Here is a 23,341-nt window from a genome sequence, read left to right on the forward strand (position 1 = left end):
ATGTTGGGTTGTGACCAGTACTTTTTGTGCAAGTTTGAAGCCTGTGTTTGCAAGAATTGCTGTAATAAGTGTACTTGCCTTATGAAAGCTTGAAAACCTTGGAAACAATTGACAAGAAAGGTGGTAGATCAGGAGATGAGAACAGGCTGGAGTCAGTAAACCAGAGGGGCAGTTGAGGATATCTAACAAGTGAGGATGAATTGAGACAGTTTAGAAGGGTGCAAAGAAGAGATTTGTACAAAGATGCTACATCCAGAACTGCCTGACAAAAGGTTTATAGGAAATTCGAGTGTCATGGAAAAGTGAAGTCATGGAAAAGAAATGGAGTAACTTTAAATCAGAATATAATGTTGCATTTTCACTCCTCAGATGCCGACAGACAGGATGCCATCAACTTGTTCCTTCAGGTTTATCAGCCGACAGAGTTAAAGCCACACTTATGGGAGCTGCCAACCGACTTCTACCTGCACCACAGCAGCACTATGACCCTCCCCCAAGACAGACGCAGGTATTCAATTGACCTAATTTCTGACATACATTTCCTTATTATTCCTTTTCAGGGACTTGTTCTTGTGAAATGCGAAATTTATTTTCCTGGAGTTTATACATTTGCATGTCCTGATTGTTCCTCTTACATAAAGCTAGACCCCCTTATTAATTCTCAAGCAGCGTGCCATGCTTTTGTCCAAATGTGTAGCGAATGGGCCCATAAATCACAATAATTTTAACAAATTGTTGACCGTGAATAAAAGCTCGAAGTGCTTTAGTGTTACACAGTAAGTGGTCCAGCAGTGACAATTTTCTTTTAGTAGGTTATAGAGAGTGTGTTTTGCCTGTGAAAGGGGCTGATGTAATGTGCCTGTCTTTTTTGCCAGCTACACACTGTGGTGGACACCAGGTGTTCTGTCCTATCTTCCTGTGCCGTTTGATGAAGGTAATGCAAATAAGAGTTTTTTGTTTTGTTCATAAGTTCTTCTATTAAGAGTGTTTTTTTGAAACTTTCCCCCTTTCCCCCTGTATCTACTGCTTTGTAACAACAAAATTTCCCCTTGTGTGGACATTAAAGGATTATTTTATCTTATCTTTATTTAATTAAATGTAATGGTCTCCATAGAAGTAAAACAAATGCAAACATTTTTGTTTGCATGTTTTGTTTGCATTCCATTATATCTTAGTTTGCTAATCTTGTTGTATGACTGACACTACACTGAAAAAAAGAACTAATGTTCTTATTTTATTTTATATATGTTAACAACAGACCATGCTCCAGTCATACGTTGTTGTTTCTCCAAAATAGTTTTGTGAATTTCCATTTCATTACAAATCCTGACTCATTGCTTAGTGGCTCATACCATTTCTGCCAATTAAATATAAAAGGTATGGCTCATTCTGTTTCCTGATTTCGGTCATTCTGTTCTGACTGGAAAACAAATAATTATTTACATAATAAATATTTGTATTAAGACTAATTAGCTGTAAAGTCACTACAACATGTCCAATGCATACTTGCTGAGAAAAACTACTTGCAAAGATGATATAAAGCAGATCCAAACTTTGTACAGGGACAATTGAGCTGCAGTTTCATCCGTCGGTACAAAGAAGAAAGACATGTTGTGCAGTGCAAGCTTAGATGGTTTCTACAATGTTTGTTAATATTTGAGTGGTTTTCTGCAAATACACACCGTCAAATCTGCATAATTTCTTAATATAAAGTATAAAGTCATGTTTAATTGTCATTTCAGTCCCCTGTGAAGAAAATATGGAGCAAGTTGAAGTCAAGAGAGTGAACCGCTTTGACGAGAGCATTGACATCTTCACAGAGTTCTTCAAACCGTACGAAATTACCTCGTTTGATGACAGCTTCTGCATCGCAATGACTAATTCTGCAAGGTACATTTGACTTTATCACAGTACCGTGAGGGCCAAACATCCATTAACACATATTGAACTTCCTCTGCGTCAGGTCTAATGAGTTTTCTTGTTTTTTGCGTCCATAAAGAGAATTTATGCCTAAGACTCTTGGACTAGATCCAAGTCCGTTTACTGTCCGCAAGCCAGAGGAAACCGGGAAATCTGTGATGGCGTGAGTATTTCAAATCGGGTTGTAAGTTGTTGAACACCCTGCGATTTTTCAAGTAGAAATTTTGGAGGGGTCTGAAATTTTCATCGTACATGCATTTCCACTGTGAGAGACAGAATCTAAAAAAACTAATCCGGAAATCACACAGTATGATTTTTAACTAATTTAATTATATGTTATTGCTAGTATTGTAATACCTGTAAATCAGCAATAATTCTGTCTCTCAAATACCTTTTTTTCTGCCTTTAAAAAGTCCACCTCTACTCACTTATTAATCTAAATTATAAGATCCTGTTTGAGCTCATTAGCAGCAAGACACCTGTCCACCCCCAAATCATTTTTAGGTATTTTGTATATACAAGCCAAAATGTTTCATTTTTTTGAATAAGATTATTCTGTGTCATTGCCTTCTATTGTGCAGTGTCAAAGAGCAATAACAATGTGAATATTAAAACATAGGAACAATAAGACACAAGTCAGCATTTAAAGCAACAAGAAATCTAAAAAAACACATTTCCCAATAGAATGTGATGGAAAACGGCTATTCTCAAAGAGGGTAAATGTTTCATATCTCATAAGTTTTATTTTGTAGAAACAAGAGTAATAAGGAAGAGACTGTGATCCAGAGGAAGACTGCTGCCAGTGCGCCTCCCGCCCCGAGTGAGGAGGCCCTGTCCAGCTCCTCTGAGGATGACTCTGAGGAAGACCGGGACGACGATGCTACCGTGTCCCAGCGCTCCACTCCCATCAAACTCCTCACCGACTCTGTGGAAAGCACACGCACACTGGAGGTACTTAAAACGCTAAAAATAAGAAGCAAACCCAGATGTTTAAGGAGTACTTACCATTTTGAAAAGTAATGATATAAAATAAATAATCTAAGTAATCAGTTATAAGAATATCCATGTCTCTATGTTCTCTCTGGGTGTAATTGGAGATTGTCATTGAAATATCCAATTTAACAAGGTTTATTCCGTTGACCAAACGATCATGATCTACTTGTATTCTGGGGGCCGGATTACAAAATCACACCACAATTTTATGTTTTATCCCTATAAGATCCACAAACAACTCACAGTGGCACAATTCAACAACAGAAATCAACTGTTAGGACTTTACTTTTAGAGAAAGCAGGTCTAAAACTGGTCTAAAACGGATCTAAAGCAGGTCTAAAACAGGACCAATGCAGGACTAATGCAGGACTAACGCAGGACTAATGCAGGACTAACACGAAGAACTAAACAAGGACTATTTAAAAAATAAATGTTGTCAAATGTCAAATTATATTAAAAGCATAGTAGCCTAGAGTAGGTTGCCAAAACTATTTAGTGCATGGGAAGTTCCTGACAGCTGTAAACTGGTGACAACTTATCTGCACCTGAGAAATAATGTAGTTTTTTATTACAATCTGTTGCATACTCACGGAGAAATTAGCTTATGAATTATGCGCCTAAAGCAAAAGTCCACATGTCCCGGAACAAGACCACGGTCGACCTTTCATAACCCGACCAGTGGGACAATCCGCACATCACGCACAGCCTTTCTCACGTAGCTTGCACTCACATAGACCTTTCAATTCAAAGACGAAGCCGGGAAAACACGCTGTCCTCCGGTGCCGCGGCACGTAATGTTTGTACGGTACGTTTGTTTTGGATCCCTGAGAGGTTTCATTGTACTTATTGCCTCCTGCTCTCAGAAATACTTTATATTCCCACTTCATTGTTTACTTGTAAATGGTTTACATCAGAGAGAGTTGATCAATTTAATGGAACTCCTGTATAAAACCTTCTCTTTTAAAAAAAAGACCACATTTGTGACATTTGTTTATGTAGAATTGGAGAAAAGCCAAAACTAATGGTGGCCCTACGTTATTATACTGTATCTACTTTTTTAACACCTGGTCTTCAGTAGGCATCTGAATCTGAAAAATCTGTTCTAAAGGGCTAAGTGCTGCAACTCCATGAGTAACCCACATGTTTTATTATCCTCACATAAAAGTCAAACCAGGTCTTTATATGTATTTTATAAGCTCCATTTACTGAACAAAATTGCCCTAGAACCATAACAAATTGTTAATGTTAAAATATGGGTTACAGTTGCAGGCAGAAGATGGAGCAGGTAAGATTTAATTTACCGCATTTCTTTCTTGACACAATATGTAAAAGTAAATCCACACTGTTACAGTAACCCATATTAATATTACAATAGCTCAAATTTGCCATGCTGTCTTAAAAAACGAGACACAGCAACACCCTGTAAGTAAATAATATAATGTTATTTTGCTCAGTCACATCCTGCCGACAATCACTCTCACTTCTGTTAGTACTATTGATGACACATTGTCAGTTCACATATGACAGCTGTAAGTGTTTGTATTAGCACTATTTGTCACTGCTCAGAAGAAGCATTTTCTTTCCTTTGACCCAGATTTGAAGCTGCTACATGTGCATTAATCAGATTGTAGGTCAGTCACCACGTTTACATCAAGAAAACCATATAACTGTCCCACTTTGATTCAGACTGATTTTTAAAAAGTATGTAAACCAGGATACTTTGTCATCATACAATGAGAAAGCTGAATGAATACAGTGCACCCGATCACGCTTATACAGTTATTCAACTACATGAGCTAAGAAATGTGCATGTACACTACTCATAAGTGTACATGCACATTTGCATGCACACTCAAATGCTTTGACACAAACTACGATCCCTCAGTCGTGGACAATCTTGTGTTTAGATCCACTATATTAAAATGGTGTTTTGCCGCTGCAGAGAACACGGAACTTGTGGGGGACACAGTACCTAGCATGTCTGAAAATCGTTCAACATAAAAGAGATGTTGCTCTCTTTTTTTGAAAAGGTGTGGGGTTAAGTTTGTTGGCAGCTTTTATTTGCAATCATAGTTACAAAGTAAATTACTAGACACCCCTTGTCCGTACCTATTCAGCTCTTGACTTTCATCTAGACTGGGAACAAGGTCTGAACAATTTTCTGGAGAAGCGAGACAAAAATCAGCTACTCAAAGCAATGCCATAACACTGAGGATGATATTTGATGAACTTCAGCAGATAAAGACTTACTGTAGGCTTACAGTAGGTCATTGGCCTTGGCCAATGATACAACTATAGAAGTACCTTGACATAATTATTTGGTGACCATAGCTTTTGTCCTCTTTCGATTCACAGTCCTTGTCCGTATGTGTCCAAAAGGCCAACCCATTTACCCTCATATTGCACCGAATTGCCTAGACCAGTAATGTGGGTCAGCTAGAGCTTTATTGGTGTTAAATTGCACTATTATATCTAATGTTCCTGTGAGGGTGCATTAAGGTGTTGGAGGAATAAGATTGATGTTGTAACAACTGCCTCTTGAGCTTTCAGGTTAAAGGTGGTATGGACGATTTTTTTCAGCAAATTTTTTATCATATTTCCTCGTGGCGTGGATAAGTCATTTGTCCTGCCACATATCAATCATAAAACGCACCTATCGCTCACCTGCAGCCGCATGCGGTTCGTCCCCACGTTTCCGCGTGCCTAAGCGCATGGATCTATCATAATATAGTTCCCTCAGTGTACGGGGCAAAATGAAGACGGAGAAAGACAGTTCGAACTGACGCAGAAGTGGACAGAAATCTACGGGAGACGAGCGATGCGATGCGCTCTGTTGCGCTAATAAACAAACGCACGTGTGTGTTGTATCAGTCCGCACGGGGGAAGTCACTTCCGCCTGCGTTCTCAAATCGCCGAAAAATCGTCCATACCGCCTTTAAGAGCTTGGAAACGTTGGATTATTAAAGTTTATAATACCTGTTTACTAACGCCAGATCTCGTCAGCTTTCGGCAGGTAAACAGGTCATAGCCTGGTCAGTATTTTGATGGGAGACCGCTGGAACACCAGGGGCGCTAGCAGGGCCGGCCCAGCCTATAAGCGAACTAAGCAGCCGCGTAGGGCCCCGAGGCGTTAGTAGGGCCCCCAACCTGGCAACCCGTCTTATGAGAAGTGCAAGCGCAGCGTGCGCCACTAGTGTAGTAGCGCTGCTGGCGCGGCAGCGCACACAGCGGTAACATATAACGCACAAACCGCATTTATTTGTAATGACAATCTGGCAACCAAGACACCAAACCTGCGCTGATTGGGCAACTTCATTGTGCGCGAGCAGAAGAGCAAAACATAAACACAACAGAACGTGGTCCCTGCGTGGTCCTCATGTCCAGAGGAATATATCCCCCCGATCCCGAAAAACGAAAGAAGAAACTTCTTGACGATGTAAAGAAACTGCAAACTCAACAACACTCTCCAGATATTGAACTTCTCTTACAAAGAGACGGTTAATGCTGCTGTTTGAAACAACACGATTCTGTCACGTTAGTTCGCTCAGGCTGGAGGCGACGAGAGCTCTGCTCCGCGCACAATATGTCTGAATGAAAGATAATAAGCTTAACATTTACACCAGCCCGGTAGTGTTAGCTGCAGGTGAGGCCGGTGAGGGGCGTCTATGCCCCGGTCACTAAGAGGCGGGGATCCGGTCCAGACGAGCGCCGTCTCGTCCAGAACCTCTGACGTGAGACTTTGGAGTGAACAGTGTGCGGCCCCTGTCCCGGGCCCCTGTGCAGCCTCAGTTAGAGATGAGTGGGTTTGAGTTTGCGTCCCCTCTCCCTCACATCACCATGTGTGAGATCAATCGTGACTCGTGATGTCTGTTTTACTTTGACTTCTTAAAGTGCAATAAGAGGAACGTAAAGGTTTATGCATGTAAGGTCCATCAGCCAATCACATCGCAGCATTGTTTCATGCAGGAGTCCAGTGTGTGATGTTCTGATCAGAACAAACATTTATATTGTAATTAACTTTTAATAGAGCAATAAAACATTTCAATTTATTTAAAAAGCATCATTAGACTATTTGTTATAAATTATAATAAATTGATAGTGAAAAATAACCAGACATATTATGATTACGTCTGTTATAGAATAATACTATATATTTTTATACAAAAGTGGCAGTCGCTTCACTATAGCGAGGTTTGGACCTTCACTTCTCGTTCTGTTCATTCTCTGGGAATAATATGTTTGCACTGTTTTATCAGTGTTAGTTGTTAATCAAGCAATGCTTATGCCATTTGTTTAATTTAATATACCTTGTTTTGTCACTTAGGCAAGAAGGAACAGTTGGGAGCTGTAAAAGATAAATTAGTAAGGATAACTATTACTTTTACATTTTCAGTTAAAATGAATCAATTTGACCATAATTATTTTTCATAGCCAATATTGTATTGAGTAATTAAGTACACTAATGTATTATATATTATATAATGGCTTTAGTCATTTTCTCCTGGCACAGTTTCATCACATCATCATTTTATAGCATTACAACCTCAACATTTTACTCTTACTTTAGCCGGCTGGACCACATTAAAATGCACCAGAAGACCCAAAAAAGGTCTGAAAATTTCGGGGGGAGAGCCCCCAGACCCCCCCCTGTTCATTAATTTAAACTAATGTGCTAATGTGGCTGTCGACCCTTAACGCCCAAAAACATATCTGGGATGTGTGTTATTTGTACAGGGAGTAGAGGTGATGTCAGCGGAATACCAAGTTGCATTGTGGGATTTAAGTTATCAATATTTGAGCTTGTGAGGTGTTGAGAATAAACTAACTGGCAAACGGATGCCCTGGAGTTTTGGTGCGCTTTGTTTGCGTTGAAGAAAGTTCCCATATGTGAATTGTTTACTGACAATGGCAATAAAACTGATTCTGATGACGTGGTGAGGGGCCCCCAAAAATGTTTTCGCTTAGGGCCCCCTGAAGGCTTGGGCCGGCCCTGGGCGCTAGAGAAAATGTTGTTGTTTCCTTAGGCAAGACACTTCACCTACTTTGCCCAGTCAAGCACTTTGAGTGCCTTGAAGGTGAAATAACGCTATATAAATACACTGTACTAATAATAACACACTTTCTGAACCAGTTCGTATATGACAACAATGATTTGCATCATCTGTTATCAGTTTTAAGTTTCGCTCTCTGTAACGTGATATCTTAATATAATATTTGGACACAGCTTCAGCTCCTCTTTCAGTTCGTTCCACAGCTTCACTCCACAAACTGTTACTGAAAACCTTTTTCTCGTAGTGGTAGATACTAGATACTATAGTATAGCATGTAAAAAATAAATGTACTTATGGTCTAGAACAGTAAAATTAATCCTCCATATTGTTTTGTTTTAGAGTGCTAACTCTATTTGTATGTTGTTTACATACTGTTATTACATTCTTACATTGTTACATTATGTTGTTGACAGAAACAATAATCAGGCGTTTGACCCGGAGTCTTGCCAGTGAATGATTTTGATCCCCTCAGAGTGATCATGGTTAATTCACCAAGTTAAGTTTTGTCTTCTTTCTAAGGTACATAAAAATTATGAGTTTTCACAGTTAATCCGGTGGTCCAGTGGTCCAGTAAGCCAGTGGTCAGTATTAAACGGAGTGAATCATTGACCAGTGGAGAGTGTGAATGCTGCGAGATTCAATACAAGAGAGAGAGTGAACCACGGAACAGTGGCTGACGCTGGTTCTGACTGATAGGCTGGTGGTCAATTATAAGGCACATGGTCAATTATGTGATCATATAGACACGTTCACTCATCTGAACGTTTAAAGGAACTCTGGGTACATTTACTTGGCCAGTTTAATTTGAAGACCAGAATAATCAGAAAACCCAATAATTAGGGCAAATGTTTGGTGTGTTTACACCCAAGACAAATCTGATCATCAAAAACACCTGTTGACTTACATTTTCTCTTTCATGTTTCTCTTTGCCACATTATTTAGCCCTTTATGCATATTTTCCTTGTCAAAACCTGCCCAGATGTGAATTGTTTACATGACATTTCATGACAAATAATCTGACAACTCTAGAAATCAAATCATCACCAGATTTTGTATGTGCTATATTTACTATTTCCTTTTATTTCAGATATCAAATCTATTTCAAATAAACTATAGTCAGACATAAGGTTTTTTTTTTCAGTAATTTCAATGCAAAACCTTCTGCCTCAGACAGACAGTGACATTTGCTTTGGCTTTGAACAGCTGAAAGTAGCTCCCTGGACACAGGGGTGTTAATGAATGAACTGACACGTTGATAAAGACCTCACCATTCACACACATCCTCCTCTTCACTGTAATACATGAGGAAGGACACAGGCACGTGGAGGACAAGCCCACTGAACGTCTCTAGCCATGAGTCAGACACACAAGCTTGTGCCTCTCAGATAAAGATATATAATTGAGTGTCTGCGTGATGTCACGCAGGCACTATATGTTCTTGTATTTCACGTATTTTTTATTATTATATTTTCCATGATTTTTCATTTAGCCAGTTTCAACTCAACTGCTATGCAACTCATATGTATGAATTTATATGTATCTGAACATATTCACTGTATTTATTTGTGTGTGTGTTTTTTTTGTCACACCCTTTGTTAGATCTGAGCTGTTAATACCTCTATTCAGATAATCACCACATTTTTCTGTGCATGTGAAGAGTATTTAAATTAAATGCAAACTGCAAAATCTGATTTGACTAATCTGAGGGATCATAAGAAATAAATCGCAGCCACTTGTGATACCTGCATCAGATTATATGTAACCTATGCTTGTTGTACCTTTCCCTATCAAATGAACAATGAATCAATAGATTACTCTGTGCTTACAAAATGAGGATTTTAAAGTAATATTTTTTAGGGGCTTTCTCTTATCAGTAATGGCCTTAATAATCTTGTAACAGGAAATGAACAACGTGTGGCCATTTTCTGATGTGTTTTTTATAGTACTGTATGTATTGTGGCAGCCGCTCTTCTCTTGTCCTTCAGTGGGAAGAGCTCATGAATATTTGGTGCCGGGCAGGGTGAACGATGGACTGAACGACGCACCGCACGTGTCGAGCGCACGCTCTGCCTTTAAGCTTGTCCCTGAGAATGGCTTGTTGCCAGTGCAGCGGCAAAACATCAAACTGTTGAAATATTTAAAGAGTGGATCATTAGTCCGTGCTGTATGTAATCACGCACTTATTTCATGTTCAGAGGCAGCTGCGGGGGTGACTGTACGGGCACATATTGAGCATGGCATATGCTGAACGTTTGTTTGCGTGTTCTCTTTCTATATATGCAGTAGTTTGTGTCCAGTGTTTTCACAGCTGGTAGTTCTCAAATGGCGTCCTGGTCTTGTGTAATTAGTTTTACTCTCTTGATCAATAAGAATATGTTTAAAAAATATTCAATGTGTTGTGCTAAGCATATTAGTGCCGTGTCAAAAGCCATCAACATGAACAATGTTCCCCTTAGTGAACATGCAGTTACATAACACATTATAAAGCCAGGGGGTTATAAATCTCTCTGTATCATACTAATTATGTTTTGTATTGTGGTGATTTATTCTATATTTCCTGGCATTCTACTACATAATTTAGTGTTTCTACTGCACATAAATAATTTGTAGATGAAAAGGAAAAACACCTGCTCACCTTGCTATTTAGTAAAACAGTTAGACAATATAAACATAAGCTCATTGCGAGTTCAATGGAGGATGCAGTTAGTCGTTAGACCAAAAATCTCAAATTGGTAAATTGTGTTTCTATTTTCATCTTTTTATCTTTCATAGAATTTATTAGTCTTTCTGATAGAGGTTGTTTTGCGATCCCACCCTGTTAATCACGCGTTATTGTAAACGCAGGACATGGTGTGAGAACTACAGGAGACTGTTTTGTTACAGAACGTGAGATCATTTAATGTCTGCTCCTGTTATAATGTCACGGCTGCACTGGACTCCTTTACCTTGATTGCACTTACTGTTTGAAGGAGTTGCATACAATTTAACGATTATTCAGGATTTATTGAGATCATGACCAAACAAACAAGACATTTAAAATTTTAAATGCGTAATGTTTAAAAAAAAAAAAATCACAATTATCGATTAAATAAATTATCTTGATGTCCTATAGTGTAATTAGGTAGAGTGTAATTAAAAACAAATCAATATAACAAGACTCTTAGTAATAGCCAATGCCATATTAAAGCATTTATTTATTATTTATTTTGTTTCAGACACAAAGTTAGTCCATCGTTTAAAGACGAGATACAAAGTACAACAATCAAGTGGAATAAACAATTCAATGAATGGTTATAGGGTCTCTCCACCCAGTGCTTTCTCAGCAAGAGCGTTAATAAATCAGAAATGCAATAGAAATGGCAAAAAACAATAAAAGTAATACAAAAATATAACAAAATCTAAATAAAAATTGACATAAGTCAGCCATTTCCTAAAAATAAAGGTCTTCACGGTTTCACAATCACTGACAACCCACCCAATCTCAAGACCCTGACCTATAGACCCGGATGCTCCTCATCTGCCTGATGAACTCTCTTGCTAGATGAACAGTCTTAATCTGCAAATGGAAGTACATAGTTCTGGACCATCTCAGCCTGTCCGTCCGTGTGAGCAGGATCTCTCCTTTACTGTGGTTCTCCCGCATGTGTCCATTTTTTCCCCCACTGGGTTTTTTGTAGTTTTTCCTCACCAAGAAGGAGGGTCTAAGGACAGGGAATGCTGGGAGATTTGCTTAATTCCTCTGAACATTGTTTAATCTGCTTCTCTATTATTGACCAGTGATTGTTTCATTGTTTGATCTTCCAAGTTTCTGTCAGAAATAAACACTTCTGGGCGCCCACCGAGGCAACTGCTGTTGTGATTCTGGTGTTACAAAAATACTTTGAATTGAACTGAAAATATTTATTTTCTGTTCCATTGTGAGATGGGGTCAAACAAACGTTCGTACAGAGGTTATTATTGTTTTCTATGTAGGTCTTCTATTTTCTCTAAAGCTACTTACATTTTCAATTTGCCATTTTAGGACACGCAGCCACAGCAAAATAAGGAGCGGTATGGACTTAACCTGTCGGAGTTTCCTGAAGAGAAGGACCTACTCATTTATGAAGGGTACAATTTATATTATTATAATATTGCCATTAAACGTTAAATTAATCAGTCAAACCTTAATGAATGATGTTGGTCACATGCTTTTCTTTGTCCCGTTGACGTGAACAAGAGTAATTTGTAGAGTAGCTGCTGTTTGATGTTTATGCTCATCCATCAGGCAAAATGGTTGCATTTATTTTTGTTAAAAAGAGTCAGCCTTGGGCCTTAGCTGACGATGATTTGCAAAAAAGAACATTCATCCCTGCTCTGACCTCATGACTTTGTCCACCATGACATTAACAACAACCCAAAGATTCATTTTCAATTTAGTCTTATGTCAGCCTGTTCTTCCATGTTTGCTCCCGACAGCTAAACCAGCAACTGTCTGTGCTCTCATTTCACGCTTGTTACACAGTTTGTATTTATTTCACAGGACAAACTGGTCAAAGAACTGGTCAGTATTTGGTGCAGTTTTACAAACATCATTGTCAGTTTATCTGAGCCTGAAGCTGCTTGGTTAACTCAAACAAAAAACCTAATTATATTGAAGAATGCAGCTCGTGTTCTCATGTGGTTGTGCCATATAATGAGCAAGCATTCATTATCAAATGTTGGAACGACGCCAGATGCGAAGCCAAAGCTAATCAATGCATTCATATTAAAATCATAACCAACAGCCAGAGGGAACCGTAAACTTGTTTATTATTGTGTCTTGGTGAGAATTTGTCCGTTGGGAAAATGTTAGATTGGATCATGAACTCTGGGGAGACCCCAGCAGACATGATTAACCCCATGCTACCACATTCTGTGTCCAAAAATAAGATGTTTGTGATTTAGAAGTAATTGATTTTCTGTAATGAGAGTCCTGTATTGTATTATCACTAATTCATGTGTTGGATTGTTTCCTGTTCAAAATGAAAATGTTACAATACTTCCACCTACATTTAACCATTCTTTTAAAGGTGCACTGTGTAACCTTTCTGATGGTTGCTGTGGTTTTATGAATGTTCCATCCTGCTGCTCAGTACCAGGAAGTACGATCGCATTAGTCCTGTGCTCAGGTCTCTGCACTGGCGTCCTGTGGCTCTGAGACTTAAAAGCAGCTCTGCTTGTGGACAAGTCTCCCTCGCCTTGTACCAAAGTACATTTCTATTATGTTAGTGGCATAATAGGAAAGGACATTAAACCATGAGATTAATATGGCAAGTCAATGACAAATAATGAGAAGGCAGAAGGCAAAACAAAATTTAAGTCACCATTTGCCTCAAAAGTCTATAAACAATACCCCATAATGACAACATGAAAGAAGGTGGCTGCATCATGCTATGGGGGTGTTTTTCAGCGACAGGAACTGAGAGACTAGTAAGGATCAGCACAAAGATGAATGCAGCAGTGTGCAGAAATATCCTTGATGAAAACATGCTCCAGTGCGCTCTGGACCTCGGACTGGGGCGAAGGTTCATCTTCAAACACAAAGACCCTGAGCACACAGCCAGGAGAACAAAGAAGTGGCTACAGGACAACTCTGTCCTTGGAACATCTCTGGAGAGATCTGAAAATGTCTGTGAACCGATGCTCACCAACTAAACTTATCTAGGTTGGAACGTTCTGCAAGGAAGAATGGGAGAAACTGCCCATAAATAGGTGTTCCAAGCTTGTGAACACTTATTGTGTACATGTGGGGGTTTTTGTGTGTGTTTCTTTTTTTTTTTTTCATTTTGAATACATTTGCCAAAAATTCAAACAACCTTCTTTCACGTTGTCATTATGGGGTATTGTTTGTAGAATTTTGTGGCAAATATTTTATTGAATCCATTTTGGCTGTAACATAACAAAAAAGATGCACTGTATTTTGTATATTTCTTTCATAAGTTACACAGGCCATTGCCTGCCATCTGAGATTATCACATTATCAAATTCTATCATCTTAACACAACCTGTTTAAAACTAAAGCCATTTTATAACGTTGTGATGTCACAAGAACGCACCTTAATCACAAAAGGTATGATTTTTTATGAATTCTGTCTTGCAGGTTTGCTCATCTTGGCGAGAACCGGCATCAAGTGGAGAAAAATAAAACGGCCAGTCTTTCGGGCTTCCGTCCTCTGTGAGTCCTGCCAAGTGTCAAAATGAGACAATGAGTCACGTGGGTTTTATTCAGAAGCACGTGCTGAGACCTCGGGATGATGTTCTCTTAAGTTCAAAACAAAGTCTTTCACAGGTCAATATTGTGAATAGCTCTGTCTGGTAAAATATTCTTAGTGTCATACTAAGATTTCAATCACGATTTCCATACTAAGTAAGTAGTGTCTTAACCATTATTTATTATATTTATATATTTCTCCTTAAATATTTTGTATAGATACTTATTACAACCAGGAAACCAGATAAAGCAACATTGGCCATTATAACCGTTTGTTTAAAATTCATTCAACTCAAAACTCATATAAATCAAAGAGGAAATCGTGTCTAAACTATTTAAATGTATTTCTTAACAGCCACGCTATCAGAATTAAATGGGGGAAAAGAAGGGGACTTTGTTATAAAAAATAATATAATTCGAAGCTAAACTAAAAATAAAAAATTGCCTTAATAAATGTTTCAGACTTAAGACGGCGTCTGTTGCGTTGGACCCTTCTTCCGTCCGTTTCGTCAGTAGTTTCTTCCCTCTCCTCACCCTCATGTCGGGTTCACGAGGGGCTGCCGGTTATTGTGAAACAGTGCTATTCTCAGACGCTGTTAAATGTGCCTTTATTCCGGGGAGGTCTTTAGTTTATGGCTCCCTCTGTGAAGATCCTCCACTCAAATAAAAAGCCTTTCACTGAGCCAACATCACAAAGGAATAAATGGAGAGTAAACATGCTGCGTGTGTAAATGCAAAAATATATAGTGGTTAAAACGATGATCAAAAACAGTATAAACGTTACGTTTATGCAGTAAATTTGACACTTTCAAGAATCGCTTCAATTCTGTCCTGGTCAAGTTCAAGGTTTATTTATAAAGCACAATTAATCAACAATGATGGAACCAAAAACTGTATAAAAAGGAAAACTGGAGGTGATACAGTAGATACTACAAATACAGTAGTTGGTCATAATTTGTAATAAAATAACCCTTTCCCGTTTAATTAATTTGGTTCCTTTGTGTTTCAGAGAAGCGGTGTCCCGTTTCCCAGACGACAGCGTGTTTGAGGTTTTGGCGCCGGCGGTGGACGCGGACAGTCGCGACGTGTTCGAGCGCCACGTCCTGACGGGACAGGGCCAGCTGAGGGCGCTGTGTCGGGAGGACATGCTGATGTACCGCGAGTACGTCAAGAACCGATACATGTGAGACGAGAAGAGCGGTGATTACAAACCATATGAACCGTTGTATTATCGCTTTAATCTGCCTGCAAATGCTTCAAGTTTGAGCCGCTGTTGCTGCGCTACATTTTTTAACAGTTTTGAAATGACACTGTACAGACTAAATTGTAATGTTTTTTTTTTTTTTATATATTTATGCTTTTTATCTTATTATTTATCCGCCTTAAGTTTTTAGTTTGTTATTAAGAGATCATTTGGATATAATTTAATGTATAAATTCTGTACATTCCATTAAAATCACGTGTCAATCCCTAAATGATGTCGCAAATTATTCTCGTCCTTTTTCCATCTCATGACTAACAAAACTGATCTGGTCCTGCCCTTTCCAATTATTCCTCCTCTCTTATTCCTCCTCTGCGCTCCCTCTTGTGGTCGCTTTATCATGCAGCCATTATGACATTTACACTCCTTTCTTTCTCTCTTTCATGTTCACACCTTCCGTCTAAAGCTTGAATTTAAACACAAAACATGTATGTGTAATCACGCCCTGGGGAAGCGTGGGCGCCCGAGCCTCGTGAGCCGCTTCACACACAACGCTCGTGCATGTGAGCAAAACTGTCGGCTAGCTTGATTGGTTTGAAGAGAACATTTCAGTTACACATTTTTCTCCAAAGGAAAAGTTAATGGCATCTGTCTTACTTTTTTATTTTATGCTTTGTCTCTGTTATTTAGTATTAAACCATGAGATATCGAAATCATTATTTTACATTTTGGTCATTGTAAACCGCAATATCTAAGTCTAAAATATGTTCAAATCTGCAGAACTGATGAGCCTCTTCATCGTAGTATCTCACCCTTTATGGCCTTTAGCCTGATAAGTACTGGGCAGTGGGCGGAAGTGGGGGGTAGTGAGGACTTACATTTTCTGAGCAACACGGGGATAAAAAAATCTTATCAAACAGCTTTGAACGAGCTAGTGATGAAAATGCAGATTTTGTATGTCCTTTTTTGAGATTTAAAAGATTAATAGAGTCCTTTTTTTTTTATGCGCATGCACCCCCCCCACCCGCCTGTTGTTTCCAAGCATGGATCTATTAGTTTCCAAGACGCCGCCTATCACATCTTTTGTCTCTTCTGAGCAGCTCAAACATAGTCTTTCTCTGTCATCATTTTTGTACATTGGTCACTTATATAGTGTTGCCTGCGTTGCACCAATGAAATTTCCCCATGTGGGACAATAAAGGATTATCTTATCTTATATATATATATATATATATATATATATATATATATATCCACACCACGAGGAATTGAGACTCGGATTGTTTATCTGGTTACTCCACCTTCAAACCCCCCACGTCACACCCTCCATCGTCCCATGGTCCATTTTACCACGCAACATAGTCCACTGTGGCATAATCCAGAGTTCTTTTAATTAAAAAAAAAAAATCAAATTGCCCATGCAAGGCTTCATTTTTATGATTAATTGATTGATTGATTGATTGATTTGAAGCTAAGCAGGGCAGGCCCGGTTAGTACTTTGATGGGAGAGTGAGGCAGTGGGGCGCTAGAGGAAATGTGTCTTTAGGCAAGACACTTCACCCGCATTGCCTATTATGGATCAGGTGTAAGAGAGAATGGTTGGTGGTGGTCAGATGGCGCGGATTGGCTTCTGTCAGCTGTGGCTAAAATAGTAGCTTATCACCACCATGGTGCTAAGCGTGAATGAACAATACAATGTGAAGCATCTTTGGGTATCCTGAGAAGTGCTATAGAAGTGCTTTGTGTATATTGAAATTATTTATTTACTTTAAAACAGAGACAAAATTAACCAAAAAATGTCACTGAAACGGCTTTATATACACTGAAATCAGCCAGCCAGCAAAGCACGGATAATCATCCTAAACCAAAGTACACTTCCCTGTTCTATATAGTTTTCAGAGGCACCAACACATTTATATTTGAGACGTTTATATTTTATTTTATGAAAGTAGTTTTTTTATTTAAATTTGCAATTTACTTAATTCCATAATTTTACAGTCCTACACCAGAACTCACCAGTGTGAATTCCATTCTAAAGTAGAATGGCAATCATTGGATGCAAGAACAGCACTGCCTTTGCTTTGTGTATAAGGCTCTAGTTTGTATTTGGACTTTTATTACACATCAGTTCAAGTATTCACCGTTTGAGGTCTCAGGACATTTTTATCTTACAATCCCATCGTATCAACACAGAGACAGGAAAAAAGGCTTTCAGCCACTTTGCTCCTGTGGAACAAAATTACATTTTATTGAATGTTTTGTGTTTTAGTATCCTGTGTTTGTTGTTTATTTTGTGTTGTGTTTTAAAAGGGACTTATGAAAAGGAGGTTTCCCGTATAAATTAATTCATTAATGTGAAGAACAAAGACAAAATACAAATGACAATAATGATAATAATAATAATAACAACAACAAAATAGGTTTACACAACCACGAGTGTTTGGTGTAAATTAGTTATTAATACTTTACGTTAATGTAATTAAATAACAATTTTGAGTAACTTAAAAATCCTTGCAGTTAATTTACTGTTACTTGTGACACCAACATCTTTGCTTGAGAACGTAACCTTCTTCTGCAGGAAGCAGCCTAAACAAAGAGCACGTTTCATTCCGTTTCATTTTTCAAACTGGAGCTGTTTCTGCTGAAAATGTTGAGCAAATACAAGTGGCTGGACTCTTTGTGAGCTGAGACTCAAATTAAACAAAAATGAGTTTTGGGGGAAATGTAGAAAATTTGTGGATTTCAGCTTTTTTTTAAATATATGTTTACATTTCCAGGAGCTTGGTAGGTATTTTTTCATCAGATGGTGGGAAAAAAATTATAAATTAGGAAAAACTCAAATTTCCCACTGGCGGGAAACTGGAATTTTAAGGCATTTTAATGCAATAAATGAAAAACCCACAGCTATGACTTAAACTTTAAAGTTAGAAATCTGCAGCCCATTTCTAGTATTGGTGTTATGCCACCAACAACCTCAATCCAATGTGTAGGTTACACAATCTTACAGTATTTCATGACCTAATGACCTAATCACTTTTATCATGCTTGTTGCAGTTGTTATCACATTAAATCCTTGTTGCGTTTGACTTTTCAGCAGCGGAAGCTGTAAAAGGTCATCGTGACATCTTCAGTGCTGTGACTGCAGTAGGTCAGACACATTGTGTATCAATATTATGTCAACTGCCAGTATCTATGAGTGAGAAAGGACATTTTGTGTTTGCTTGTTTGTTTGTTTGTTTGTTTAGCTTCAGGATGAAAAGTGGGTCAAGTATTAGAGTAGGTCGTGTTGTGTTGAGAAGAGTATTTCAATTTGAAATGCAGACGGTCTATTGGTCTGTTGAGCTCTTCCATTTGTTGGGTCACATATGCATTATCATAAAAGCTTGTTCCATTTGCACATTCAAAACAGAAGCAGTCTCTTCTGAAGCATGTTTTACTTCCTGAGAGCAGGTGTCTTGTTACTCAGAAGCCTCTCAGCTGCTCATGTGGTTTGTAGATGAATAAAGGCATTTTGCAGATGTTATTTTGGGCCAGGCTTCTCGGAAAGACACACAATTGGGAGGGTAGAGCGTAGGGTTCTAAATGTAATGAGCTTATGTTTTGAAAAGAAAATAATAATTAACATTAATTAATAGTTAATATTAAAGCGCAGCTTTAGGAGCTTCGCTGTTGGTTGACAGTCACCAGGCTTTTCATGTGACCACTTTAACTCATGAATGAATGAATGCACCTCCCAGTTACAGCCAATAACAGTGGATCAACACTGATCTATGGACAATAAGGTCTGTTTTCCGTTTTCTGTCAGGTGTTGCACGGTTACTGATGTTTTAACATTTCTGGTGGAGAGATGTTATTGCTCCACATTATGTTATTCAACTTCTCTATCTTACATTTATTCAATAGCAGGTGTTTTTATTGACAAAACATACACTGAAAAACACGTATTCTTGTGGAGAGGAGCCCACTCCTCTCCACAGATCTGACCTGTAACTTGGTCTTGTGGGGCCACCTCCTTATCTCTATTGATATGGACAAGTTTAATGCCATTCTGGAACATTAAGAAACGTGACACTGTGTACTTTTTGGAATTGGAAAGACCAACACAATTCCATGGAAATGGAATGTTAAAACCATGCTTTGGAACTTTCTTCATAAAGATGAATATGTTTTATGCCATACTGTGTGATATTATAGCCAAAGGAACAATGTTTCCATAGAAACAAGTAGAGGGCTCCTATGCAAGCCTGGTCACAGTCTGGCGGTAATGCAACACTGGATGCCAACCGCCATAAAACAACAACAACAACAACAACACAGAATGGACAAATGTTTTTTTTTTTTTTTAAATACATTTTTAGTGCAATAAACATTATAAAAACAAGCTTTTATTTTTGTCTATTTTTGTCTAAAAAGTTACATTGTGAGGCTTTAAATTAGTGGAGAAACATGTGGGGAGATAAATATTAAAAAATACTCACACGGTTGACAAATGGGATACAGTTGATGAGGTTTGTTATAACGATGGGCTCTTGAAGACTAAAAGGCTTTCAGTTTGCATGTGATTTTTTTCATTTTGAAAAGCACTATTAACTTTTAATACGTTCTGGTGCTGTTTTAGATTGTGCCAGAGGTCGCATGGATTCACAGTACATTGCAATGCATTTAGAGACATACTACTTTAGTTCCCTGGGAGTTCAGGGAATTCAGATGCATGTATTTACTTACCCAATAAAGTTATTTATGCCATGTGATTTTATATGTGTAAATTACATTGGGTTTTGTTCTTTGTTTAAGGGTTTTCACCTCCTTCAGTGGCTCTACCTGTTTCAAAATATTAAATAAAAGAACTTAAAGACTCATGCTTTTCAGTGAAGGCCAGTAAACATCTTTAGCAGCGAGATCTAGATAAACTTGACACCAAAGAGGAAGTGAGTGGTCCCAGTACCTACAACTATTGTTACTCCATAACACAAAACGGTAATAACCTTCACCCTTTATAATTCATTCTCACTGAACTTTGACGTTAGACTGCAGTTCATTCGTGAAATATAAAAGAGGAAACACATTGAGCGACAAATCATTTACATTCTGAGCAAAATGTGCCATTTGTATGAGCACTGCCGGTACCTCTCAGTCAGAGCACCATTGTATGAAAGGTGTGTTTCTATCACAGCCTTGTTGGTGACTTGTAATGCAGAACGCACAGTACCAAGAAACAGCCTGTTCTGTCGGCTCATAATGACATTTCTCCATGTTCAAATGCAGAGGTTTTGGCTCACATATCTCACATACACAAGGAATGGTCCAGGAACATGGCTGCTGTGCAAGATCAGTATTACTACATTTATTTACAATTCCCCTTTTACACCGCGGGAGCTGTGTGGTCCTCTGTTTTCTTTTATTCATTGGATTTTAGCTGCTATTTTGTATTTTTGAGCTATTTTGTAATTTGTATTGTTTTTATATTATGTTTTTATTAGGCTTAGTTCCGTTAGTTTGTAATTAAGTTTGTTATTGTATTTTTGCTAACTTTAATTTTAATTTTAATTTTTATTTTGAGCAAGACTCGGCTACTAAAAAAGCGAAGATCGGCACTTTTATGGTAAATCAAGAGTTTCTCTCTCCCTCTCTTTCACTGGCTCAGTCTCTCTCGCTCTCTCTCTCTCTCTCTCTCTCTCGTGCGTCTTGACGTCGCCTGCGTTTTGCGCTCTTTTTCCTCTCTTTCTCTTTCTCCTCCCCCTTCTCATACTCTTCACCACATTTCCTCCTCCTCACTGAGCCGAGCACTGGTCAATGCTACACACCATCCCTGCCCATGTAGTCTGCCCCGCGTGGGAAGCACATTACCGGGGGCTTGACTTTGGTACCGCTGGAGAGGAGACACCTGTGGCTTCTCTTGACTCTACGTGACTTCTCGTCGCTGCAGAAGTTGCAGAGAATCTCAGTGGTTCTAGTTTTGCTTCGGAGGTGAGTGAACGTCTTCACGTGTGGGAGAGTGACTGTCATACGTGACTAAGCGTCACTTCAGCACCACGGACAGCTCCGGGTCTGCTGCAAACGCCACAGATAAGCTCTGGTACAAAACTCCATTTGAATACTGCCACATTTACTTGATGGTTATTTAATTCGGCATCAGAGTCAGGCACTGGCTTATTTTACCACCTCATGTGACCCGTTTTTTGCTACTTTTACATAAATAATTAAACGTGAGGTATTCAAATTTTATACTGAATATTTGTACTGATTAATTGAAGGAACCCAGTGACTCGTTAACAACAAAACTAAAGCGTCACAAAGATGTTAATAAACATTTTTATGTGTTTGTCCAATGTTGTATGCACAATTTAGGCAGGAGAATAGGAACATGCAACAAAACACCAAGATAAATAATTATTAAAAACAGACATAAAGCTAACAGGACTTTGGCTGTGTACAGTACAGCACATGGACAGAATAAACAGACGGTGACTTAAGTGTAATATAATATTATGTACAATAAGTGGCTTTGACTATGATAAGCACAGGGCGGCATGATCAGTTTTGGATGGTTATCATGGATGAAATGAAACCACTTATTGCTCATCACTTTCCTCTTTCTTTAGTCCTCACAGGTGAAACTGTGCGCGCAGCGATGAACGAGTCGCTGGTTGTCAACGACTCCTCTGCGACTGCGGGGTCCGGCGAGGGCATGTCCTGGCCCGAGGTGGACTCTCCTCAGCAGAACAGCAGCCTGGACTTCTCCACCGCCCCCCTGGACTTTCCCATCAACCCTTGGGACATCATGCTGTGTATGTCCGGCACGGTCATCGCCTGTGAGAACGCCATTGTCGTTGCCATAATCTTTTACACACCGACTTTGAGGACACCCATGTTTGTTCTCATCGGAAGCCTGGCAACGGCAGATCTGCTCGCCGGCATGGGATTAATCCTGAACTTTGTCTTTCAGTATGTCATCTCATCTGAAACCATAAGTCTGATTACTGTTGGGTTCTTGGTTGCTTCATTCACCGCATCTATTAGCAGTCTTTTAGCCATTACAGTGGACCGCTACTTCTCCCTTTACAACGCCCTGACGTACTTCTCCGAAAAGACATTGCAGTATGTTCATGTCATGCTGGTGGGGACGTGGGGTGTGTCCCTGTTTTTGGGTTTGCTCCCCATCTTAGGCTGGAACTGCATAGAAGACACAACGACTTGCAGCATTGTCCATCCGCTGACGAAGAGTAACCTCACACTTTTGGCATTGTCGTTTTTTGTCATTTTCGTCCTCATGCTCACGTTGTACTTCAAGATTTGCAAGATCGTGTGCCACCATGCCCATCAAATCGCCCTCCAACAACACTTTTTTGCCACTTCTCACTATGTGGCCACTAAAAAGGGGGTTTCCACGCTGGCTATAATATTAGGGACATTCGGTGCCAGCTGGCTCCCTTTTGCCATTTACTGTCTGGTTGGTGAGCGGCACTACCCGTCCATCTACACCTACGCTACACTACTGCCGGCCACGTACAACTCGATGATCAATCCAATTATATATGCCTACAGAAACGCAGAGATACAACGTTCAATCTACATGCTTCTCTGTGGCTGCTTTCAGTCCAAGGGTGTTTACCGATCCAGGTCGCCGAGTGAGGTTTGAAATGCTCCTGTGAAATCGAGACGAGAGACAAAGAGGCTGTGATGTGACTGCCAGCGGTGGAAGAAGTATTCAATTGTGTTACTTAAGTAAAAGTACAGATGCAGGAGGGGAAAAAAGTACTTTCTTTCTACTTTCAGTTCAGTTAAAGCAGTAGAAAGAACAAATACCTGCTCGCAAAAAACGTAAAAGCAAAAATTTCCCTCTATAAAAATTGCTTAAGTCAAGGAATAGTACTTTTACTTTTGTACTTTGTTACTTTCCACCACTGACTACTACTGTATCTTTGCATCAGCACTTTATGTGAGTGA

General features: G+C 39.0%; 2 protein-coding genes across 2 annotated transcripts; both read left to right on the forward strand.

The window, feature by feature from the left end:
• Positions 1–310: 310 nt before the first annotated feature.
• On the forward strand, positions 311–15,668 carry LOC140374713 (polyphosphoinositide phosphatase-like). Its single transcript, XM_072461708.1, has 8 exons — positions 311–508; positions 876–934; positions 1,743–1,890; positions 2,000–2,083; positions 2,673–2,871; positions 11,986–12,071; positions 14,083–14,157; positions 15,203–15,668. Exons 1-8 carry the CDS (start codon positions 348–350, stop codon positions 15,378–15,380), a joined length of 990 nt encoding a protein of 329 aa, XP_072317809.1. The 5' UTR covers positions 311–347; the 3' UTR covers positions 15,381–15,668.
• Positions 15,669–21,100: 5,432 nt separating this feature from the next.
• Positions 21,101–23,043, forward strand: gpr6 (G protein-coupled receptor 6). Its single transcript, XM_072461706.1, has 2 exons — positions 21,101–21,361; positions 22,006–23,043. Exon 2 carries the CDS (start codon positions 22,026–22,028, stop codon positions 23,031–23,033), a length of 1,008 nt encoding a protein of 335 aa, XP_072317807.1. The 5' UTR covers positions 21,101–21,361; positions 22,006–22,025; the 3' UTR covers positions 23,034–23,043.
• Positions 23,044–23,341: the final 298 nt, after the last annotated feature.

The sequence above is a fragment of the Eucyclogobius newberryi genome, unplaced genomic scaffold, assembly GCF_026437365.1.
Source record: "Eucyclogobius newberryi isolate DKJ021-1_F unplaced genomic scaffold, fEucNew1.0.hap1 SCAF_301, whole genome shotgun sequence".
Lineage (NCBI taxonomy): Eukaryota > Metazoa > Chordata > Actinopteri > Gobiiformes > Gobiidae > Eucyclogobius > Eucyclogobius newberryi.